The following is a 9820-nucleotide window of genomic DNA, read 5'->3' as shown; positions in this document are numbered from 1 at the left end:
AGGGAACTTGACTTCCCTTACTAAGGATTGTGTACCAGAAATTTGGAGGGCTCTAAGAAGGCAACCAAAGATGTCTTTGGCATCTTTTTGCTGCCATTTGGATTTTTGCAGCTCAGATGTAGAAGTCCTAATCTTTCTTGTGTTTCTAACTGGGAATTAATTAGTATTGCTCAATCATTTATTTTATTTCAGAACAGACAAAAAAAAAAGATGTCTTTTAAAGGATAATTGCTCCACCTGCAAATATAAAAATTCTCAGCTACTGTGTGAATTTAAGGAATGGTAGATCTCATTTATGAAGTGACGACTAGTTTAGGAAAAGCTGCCCTATCTACCTTTCAGTTGTATTATTTGTTTTCCAATCTGGGTAGAATCCAGAAGTGATTGTTTTCCTATTGCATTTATATAGGTTTAGCTCATTTGACTTCTAGAGGATTAACTTCAGTACAATTATGCAGGGTTAAGTACTTTGGGGATCAAATTGCCTGTCACTTAAGCACCCAAGAAGACCCAGTCTCTGTTTGAGGGTGACTACGTTTTGAGAATGCTTTCTTTTAAAGCCAAGGACAACAAGAGGATAAGATTTCACCTCTGTATTGGATTTCCGAAACTGATTCTTAGCCAAAGCAAACTCTTTCTAATGCTTATCATTGTAACAGAGAAAACAAGTAGAAACCTGTCACATCTGGAACAATTGGAAATCTCCCAGCGTTTTCCCCCATGCATTTTACTGCCTTTCGGATGAGCTGTTGAACAATATTTGAGGTGAGTTGCAGAATATTTTTATTGCATTTTTTTTTAAAAAAGAGTTTATTTGGAAATTTGAAGTAGCAGAAATATAATAAAGATTGTAACAGACAAGAAACTATAGGATTAGTAAAATAATCCCTCATGAGATAATACAGTTACTTTAAACTGAATTTTAACTGTGGATGCTTTTAATCTCCGTCTAAGTTTGACTTTTCTAGATTGACAATGCCTACACTTGTAGACATCAAAATTCTATACCCCATTTAGAATAATCCATCTGGCATAGAAATTTAAATAACTTTTATTTTTTCTTCTTGATTACCTTGCAGAATTTTTAGTAATTTTCATTCTCTTGGCATTTATTAAATGATTGCAACCAATGCTTGATGAGGAAAATAAGGAAACAGATGGAATAGTTTTTATTATCCTGTGACACAAATTGATCTGGAATAAACAATATAATTAAAATATTCTACTAATATGAAGATTAATGCTTGCATCCCAGTGTTTCTATTAAGAATGCAAAAACCACCTTTGCAGTCTTCAATGCCATTTTCTTATCTTTGATGTGTTCTACTGGATGGTCAAATGTTATACTGTTCATCAGTTACAAATGAATTAGGATCACTTAAATTTAAGAGCTTAACTGGACTGTTACGCACAAAAGAGAAGCAGACAACATACCAACTCATCTAAATTTGGGAAATAATTTACTTATGGGTGTTACTGTGAATAATGCCTTCACCGTGAGTACCATTCAAAGGACACTTCCTGCATTTTCTTGCATCCTAGTCAGGAATATTTGAAACACTAGTGAGGAATATAGAGGATTTTTAGCGACAATAAAGGAGGGTATCATGGAAAAGAGAAATTAGGATAGAAATTAGCCTTTTCCTCTCCCTGCTTTCAGCTGGGAAAACTGTGGGCTGCATTTAACAGAGCTCCAGTGTTCCAGAGGGAGCAGGACTAAGATATTTTATTTTCATACCAAATTACTGAATAAAAGAAAAACAGTTTTAAGTATGTGACTTCAAAATTAGGAAGTATAATAAAAAGGGAGAAAAGGAGAGAGAAAAGCCTGGGCAATTGCTATATAAAAAATGTTCATAAAATATGACCATATTGTTCCAAAGTTGATTTTTAAGAGGGTTTTTTTTTGTAGAAAAAAATCTGATTCAAATGTGACGAAAAACAGACACTGTATCAACAATCCATTGCTGCAAATGGTGTGCTGGTTTGTCGTTTCAGTGATGTTCTTGTTCATATCCTCATGTTTGACAAATCAATAGATATTAATATCTGATGATTTCCCCTATTGGGAATAAATTCAAGAAAAAAAATGTTAACACATGGTAGTTGACCAAAAACCATATCAGCAATTTTAATTATGTTAGCTTAGATTAGATTTTTACAGGGGTTCTCAACCTTGGCAAATTTGCTGGCTGAGGAATTCTGGGAGTTGAAGTCCACAAGTCTTAAAGTTGCCAAGGTTGAGAACCCCTGGATTAGAACAAGACCCAACTATATGAGTTAATGTTCCAACACTCCTCAGTTGCATCTCCATCAGGAAGGGAATAGTGATTCATTAACATACAATAGAAACAAAAGGTGATCACATGATCCCAGATCACAGCAACTGTCATAAATACATGCCAGTTGCCAATCCACGGGGATGCTGAAATAGTTGTAAGTAGGAAAAAAAAGGTCATGTCACTTTTTTCAGTGCTGTTGTAACTTCAAGCAGTCACTAAACAAATGGCTGTAAGTCAAGGAGCACCTGTAAAAGGATGCTAGCATAAAGTTGTTTCTTCAGAATGGGAGAATCAATCCAATAGAAATGCAAGGCCTTGCTATGAATACCAAGGTTAAAGAAGGCCAAAGGGAGAAAGGCAAGGCAAGGGAGGCTGAACTCTGCAAGGTGCATCTCAATTGCTGCTCTCAGCCAGGAATATATATAGTACATGCAAAACAAGACACTACTTTCCAAGAGCTCAAATAATTCTATCTGGACCGCTACTATTTTCTTGGGGATTGAGGCTTTGTTTACCTGACTTTGTACCAGCTCTGAAAAGCTACTTTGCTTCTTCCATGAGAGAGCAGCTATAACAAAACAATTCAACTTTGGAAACCCAAAATTAATGATCTTTATATTGAGAAGAAACTAAAGATCACTTCCTGGGAAGAAATGATAAACTGAAGATGGATCCATTTGATCACTGTGGAACAAAGAGTCAAATACCAGCTAGACAAGGTGTAGATCTGAGATGATGAGATGATTCTACTTTATTGTAAGCCTACATTAACAGAATATTGCAAGTCTGAAAGTAAAAATCTTTCCCTGCTACTTTTATCTGCCTGATCAATTAGGGTGGGTCCTTCCTAAGTTTCTTCCTCTGGGGGTTCCCCTTTCTTTTGTCTGATTATTTCCTAGGCAGCATCTCTTCTCTTTATCCCTCAATGAAATTTTCACTTACTATTACAGAACATATGGATTGACATATTTTACAGTACCCGCTGAGCTTCCTTCAATCCATAGCAAAAGAAGTTTAAAATGCAAGTAGCAAAACTTTGGTTTTAAAAAGTTGCAAATGGACTAAGAATCCAGATAAATTTGAAAAAAGATTTTGGAATTAATTATAAGATTCCTTATCATGAAAACATACTTTCATTTTGAATTTTTTTAATGATAGGTTGGGACTTTGAAAATTGGACACTAGAGGGAACTAGAAGGAACTACTAGACAATTAAGAAACACTTAAATTTGACTTATTAATACAGAATGGAGCAAAATATTTTAACATCGTACTAACTGAAGGATATTTTTGAACAATATCCCCAGGAGTGAATTTTGACAGGAGTGTTTGCCTCTATAAACAGATTGTATTTAAAGGATGTTTTGGAAGAGGAACAAGATTTTCCAGACAAGATAGACTGATCTGAAAGTGGATTTAAAAAGGACAAGCTGCAAGAATAATATGAAAAAAGATGTTATACCATATGTACGAAAGAAACAGACTGATATCTTAATTGAAAGGGATACAAATAACAAATCACAAAAGTGACCTGGATAACTTTCTTATATTGGATTCACAAAAGAGGCTTCTTAAAGCTTTAAGAATTTTGTGATACGGGATGAAGAAAAATGAAAAGAAAGTTTTAGGACATTATTTGAAGGAACTAAAGAGCAAAATTATTAAACAACAGGAATATAAAGTTGGTTTATCTGAATATAAAGTTGACTTATCTTCCCAATTCTTCCCTTTCCCTTTCCTAGTTTAGCCTTCTGATCCAGCCTTTCCTGGCAAAAAATATTAATGGTAGGAATTTGCTTCTGTTGAAATACAGTTGGGAAATGGTCAGTCTCTTTCAGCTTCACAGGATTAGCTACAGCACAATCTATTTCCTTTTACTTGGGTAGTTCTCTTTCTTTCTCTCCCTAATCTAATTATATGTGTCTAAGTTACAATCTGTTTGGCCCTGCGCATTTAATCTTTTTAACTATAGACCTATTTAAACTGTTTATGTTAAAATCCTATACAGATAGTCCTTGACTTTCAACAGTTCATTTAGTGACCGTTTGAAATTACAACAACACTGAAAAAAGTGACCGCTTTTCACACTTACGATCTGCAGCATCCCCATAGTCACGTGACCAAAATTCAGACCCTCATCAACTGACTGGATACTTATGACGGTTGCAGTGTCCTGAAGTCATGTGATCCCCTTTTGCAGCCTTCTGACAAGCAAAGTCAATGAGAAAGCCAGACTCACTTAAGAACCATGTTACTAATTTAACAACTGCAGTAATTCACTTAATAGCGATGGCAAGAAAGGTCATAAAATGTGACAAAATTCACTGAACAACTGTCTCGCTTAGCTCGCTGGGCTCAGTTGTGATCGTAAGTCAAGGACATATTCGCATTAAGAACCAGTTCCTCCAAACTGCATCCATTTATAGCATCTGCTGTTTCTTTAGCCTGCGGTAATCAAAGCAGAACCTTCTCCATACATAAACTTCTCAAAAAACCTCTCCATGGACTTCTCAAAACAGAGAAGTGGAAAATAAGCACAACTGCTGTTTTTGCCCCTGGTCTGGATTCCAGACAGTGATGCTTCCCAAAGGCTTGTGTGTGGAGAGGTCTGAACTCATATGAATGAAGAACAAAGGGTTTTGGCTGCTGAGCCCAGCCTGAGTCTTGAATTTAGGTCCTAGCAATGTCTTCCAGAACATAGGAGAGTTTCTGTGTTATAGCATTGGCTACAGTTGCCATGGTGGTGCAGTGGTTAGAATGGAGTATTACAGGCTAATTCTGCCCACTGCCAAGGATTCGATCCTGATCAGCTCAAGATAGACTCAGCCTTTCATCCTTCCGAGATCAATAAAATGAGGGCCCAGATTGTTGGGGGGCAATATGCTGACTCTGTAAACTGCTTAGAAAGGACTGTAAAGCACTGTGAAACAGTATATAAGATCAGTGTTATGGCTATGGCTACAGTTCCCATTCAACATTAATCATGACACATTCTTCTCTATTTTTGCCCTGGTGTCTCCTTCTCTACATCTAATTATATCTGTTTGGCCCTGCTCATTTACTTTAAATACAATAAACACATATTTATGGCTCAAATTGATCTTCCCATATGTTTCTTCATCATCATGTCAAATTATTTTTAAGTTGCGAGACATATAAATGGGATGTAGGGAGGAGGGACAGGCAGCAGTCTCAGAGAAGCAGCAAATACAAAAGTTTCAAAAATGCTCTGATTTGTTTTGTCTGCTGGCTGGTGATGCACCAAGTGGGAGATGGCAGAAGCACAAAGCAAAAGAGTGTATTTGTCATAAATGCCACACCTAGACATTATTTGACTGGAAGTCACAACAGCATTAAGAAATGCAAAACAGTAGCTAATCTTATACTGGTATTTTTTCATGCCAACGCATCTGTTGGTAGGAATGCCTTTTTAAATCAGTAGTGAGAAAACAGCCAAAGATACTGAGATACCCAGTATATTGCTTGGGCTTTAGGTTTCTCTACCTAAATCCAATAAGGCAGTGAGCTAAAAACCTCCTGTTTGTTTTCTTTTCTCAAAGAAGAAAATGATCTGGATGCCCCTTTATGCCATCTCTTCTTCAGTATTTTAAGCTCACTTTAGATACAAAGTTAAGGTGTAAAGTATAAATTGCCTTGTTTATCACAAGGAAATAAGGCAAAATTCTTCATAAAGGAATAAGTGTCCCCTTGATTCACCTGTTTTTTCCTTCTCTATTCCCTTTCTCTCATTTCCCCCCCCCCCAGTCCTTAAGACAACTAAGGGAGAAAAATTCTGCCCCATTTGTCAGATCATGAAATTGTGTGCCCCCCCCCACTGCCAATCTGTAATAATGAAGCTGATGAACCTGTTGTCCTTAATTATCTATGGTAGGTAGCAAAAGAACTAGCAGATTCCCTTGGCACCATTTCCATTTCACCAAGCATCACCTGCCAGCAGGAAAACAACTATTAATTAAAACTAACTAATTTGAGGTGAAGCGGGGTTGAGTAAATTTAGCTGAACACTTAGTAAGGCAGCTTTCGCTGCTTGTCAGGTTGTTTGATTAACAGGTCATAGGCACGAAGGGGATCTTGCAAGGTGAAACGGGAGGGAAATATTTCAGTTCTCTCTTCCAATCCTTGCACTGATAGCCCTCGACTTACAATCACAATTGAGTCTAAAATTTCTGTTGCTATTGTAAGTGAAAAATTTGTTAAGTGAGTTTTGCCCCATTGTACGTCTTTTCTTGCCACATTTGTTAACTGAATCACTGCAGTTTTTAAATAAGTAACACGATTGTTAAGTGAATCTGGATTCCCCGTTGACTTTGCTTGGCAGAAAGTCTCAAAGGATGATCAATTGACCCTGGGATACTGCAACGGTCATATGAACCATTTTTGGAAAACAGCAAACACCAAAACTTTAATTTCTGTAGCATTAAAACAACTACAAAATACTTCTGATAGAGGTGGATCAAAGGCAGAGCTTAAAATGCTTATATGAACTTCACAATTTCTATACAAGTCAACATCTGAAAGAATAAATGAAAATTCCTGTGTAGAGTAATCCTTCCAGTTTCTAAAATCCACCATTCTTCTTTATTCCAGCACTAAATAGGCTACTTGAATTCTTTCCCAAATGTATTTAAATTAATTTAGTACTGCAAAGTTTCCATAACTGAGAAGTTTGTTAAATACTGGTATCACTGAATTATTAAACCTATTATTATACTGTAGGCCTATGAAAGTTACTTGGAAATTATTTGTGTTAAGAATGCAATACGTATTAATGTTAAGAACCAGTGTTCATAACTTCATCAGTTTGTAGCATCTGCAAACTGTAGCATTTCTTTAGCCTATGGTGACCAAAGGAGAACCTTCACAGACATACTTCTCAAAACTCATCATGTAAAAATTTTGACTTTTGCTTGTGGTTAAGATAAGTGTTTCCCATAAGCGAGCAATCCATTCATTCCCCGCTTACTTAAAATAAAAAAGATGCATGCATATGCAAATGTCTGAACTATAAACTGGTAATGGAGGGTAAGCTTCCATTGCTTACCCCAACCTATCCTGTGATATTCTTTGAATATAAGTAGTAAAAAATATCTGTGAGGCAGAATTTAAAATACAATATACAGTAAAAAGCCCTTTATTGCAGTAAACTCACTTTGAATTTGCCATTTAAAAGAAGTGTCCACAGTTCTCATAGATTAATAAAGATATTACAGTTCATGGATTTCTGGTATCCATTCAAGAACTGTCTTTGTAAAACTTTATAACCTTGGATATTGTAAATTATGCTGGAAGAACTATAGCTATAACAAAATATGGATTCCAAATATCTACAAGAATCCTCTTTTAGAAAAAAATATTCTGTTTGTTTAAAGAAGAATTATCCTCAACCCAGATTTATTTCATTTTTTGCAAGCAAAGCATGCATACACGCACACACATAAATCCTTTCTTCCTCTCCATTTGCAGATAGCATGGGAAAGACACTGCTTATTGGTATCTAACCTGGGCATTTAGGCTGCTCACCTGATTGCTCCCATGTGATGGATGTGTCCACTTGGAAAGAAATGGAGGTGGCATTAGTTAATTTTGACAACACTGATGAAATAATGGAAGAGCCTTGTTTTTCAAGTGACCTCAGTGCTGCTGAGCAACTGCACAAAGAGCATTCCAGCTGTGCCAGCCTTCTGTCCAACTGGAGAATACTCATCAACAATGAGAACACCAACAATGAGACCATATTCTCCAAATTGTCTGCTGAGTTCTGCGACCACCTGGGGGCAGAGAATGGGGCCATGGATGAGGGTCACCAGAGGGTAATAATCAACATCGCTGGATTAAAATTTGAGACACAACTCAAGACACTTCATCAGTTTCCAGAGACCCTACTTGGAGACCCTGAGAAAAGAATACATTATTTTGATTCCATGAGAAATGAGTACTTCTTTGACAGGAATAGGCCTAGTTTTGATGGGATACTGTACTATTATCAGTCTGGGGGTAAAATTCGAAGACCAGCTAATGTCCCTATAGATGTCTTTGCTGATGAAATCACTTTCTATGAACTGGGTGAAGAAGCGATGGATCAGTTCAGAGAAGATGAAGGCTACATTAAGGACCCTATCACTCTGTTGCCATCCAATGACTTTCATAGACAGTTCTGGTTGCTCTTTGAGTACCCTGAAAGCTCAAGTGCAGCCAGGGGTGTGGCTTTGGTGTCAGTTTTGGTCATTGTCATTTCTATTATTATTTTCTGTGTAGAGACCTTACCTGAATTCAGAGATGAGAAGGAGCTAAAGCATGAAAGTAATAATGTAACCAAAGCTGTTATGGTATCTAATACTTTCACAGATCCTTTCTTCATGATAGAAACTGCTTGCATCATTTGGTTCTCCTTTGAACTACTTGTCAGATTTATCGTTTGCCCCAGCAAAACTGAGTTCTTCAAAAATATTATGAATATCATTGACATTGTATCCATCATTCCATATTTTGTGACTCTTACTACTGAGCTGATTCAACATAGTGAACTGAATGGCCAGCAAAATATGTCTTTGGCCATCCTCAGGATTATCCGCCTGGTCAGGGTATTCCGCATCTTCAAGCTTTCTCGGCATTCCAAGGGGCTACAAATCTTGGGACAGACCCTCAAGGCCAGCATGAGGGAACTTGGCTTGCTCGTCTTCTTTCTTTTCATTGGAGTCATATTGTTTTCTAGTGCCATCTACTTTGCAGAGGTGGATGAACCACAGTCACATTTCTCCAGCATACCTGATGGTTTCTGGTGGGCTGTGGTCACCATGACGACTGTTGGCTATGGAGACATGTGCCCTACCACCCCGGGGGGAAAGATAGTGGGGACTCTGTGTGCTATAGCAGGGGTGCTCACCATCGCACTCCCTGTACCAGTCATTGTGTCCAATTTTAATTATTTCTACCACAGGGAGACAGAAAATGAAGAAAGACAAGTCCTGCCTAGAGAGATAGAAAAAATACTAACTAATGCAGTCATGGGGAATGGGAGTATAGATTCCCTGAATATTACAGATGAAAACTTTTCTCAAGAAAAGAAAAAAAAGTATTGAATATTCAACACCTTGAGAGAATTAAGGGGCACTGACTGATTGATTGACTGACTGACTGCTCTATCATGCCTACACTGTGTAACTCTGCTCCCCTCTCTTTAAATAACATAATTTTGGTCTTCAAGGTGTTTATTTTTACTTTCTGATTTCTTGTGACATTCTTAAATAAATAGATTTCCTGTTTCTGTCACCTAACATTCTGGTTCTTTTTTGTAATCTATCATTCTAAAGCTGTTCTCTTCCTTGTTTGCTTTGATATCAGTGGTTTCCTAATATAAGAATCTGTGAATTGTGTATAATTTCTTTTTAAAAAAACACACTACCTTGTAATGCTGCCTGAATCTCACACATTCAGGAGGACCATTCTTTTAATAACTCTTAGTCCAGATCTAGCAGAGGGAAAGGTCTGGAAGAGTTACTTCAGTGCCAAAGTTGTTT

At 37.0% G+C, this 9820-nt stretch overlaps 1 protein-coding gene across 1 annotated transcript; it reads left to right on the top strand.

The window, feature by feature from the left end:
* The first annotated feature begins 663 nt into the window (after positions 1-663).
* Positions 664-9455, top strand: KCNA10 (potassium voltage-gated channel subfamily A member 10). The gene is made up of 2 exons (XM_039323272.1): positions 664-765; positions 7767-9455. The coding sequence occupies exon 2, from the start codon at positions 7841-7843 to the stop codon at positions 9380-9382; it is 1542 nt and encodes a 513-aa protein (XP_039179206.1). The 5' UTR covers positions 664-765; positions 7767-7840; the 3' UTR covers positions 9383-9455.
* The last annotated feature ends 365 nt before the right edge of the window (positions 9456-9820 follow it).

The sequence above is a fragment of the Crotalus tigris genome, unplaced genomic scaffold, assembly GCF_016545835.1.
Source record: "Crotalus tigris isolate CLP2741 ecotype Arizona unplaced genomic scaffold, ASM1654583v1 scf7180000024167.7108832, whole genome shotgun sequence".
In the NCBI taxonomy this organism is placed as follows: Eukaryota; Metazoa; Chordata; class Lepidosauria; order Squamata; family Viperidae; genus Crotalus; species Crotalus tigris.
Note: the sequence above shows the minus strand (reverse complement) of the source record. Positions and strands in the feature narration are given on the sequence as shown.

Excerpts from the sequence above, each read along its gene's own strand:
- KCNA10 (XM_039323272.1), top strand. The coding sequence starts at position 7,841 with ATGGATGTGTCCACTTGGAAAGAAATGGAGGTGGCATTAGTTAATTTT.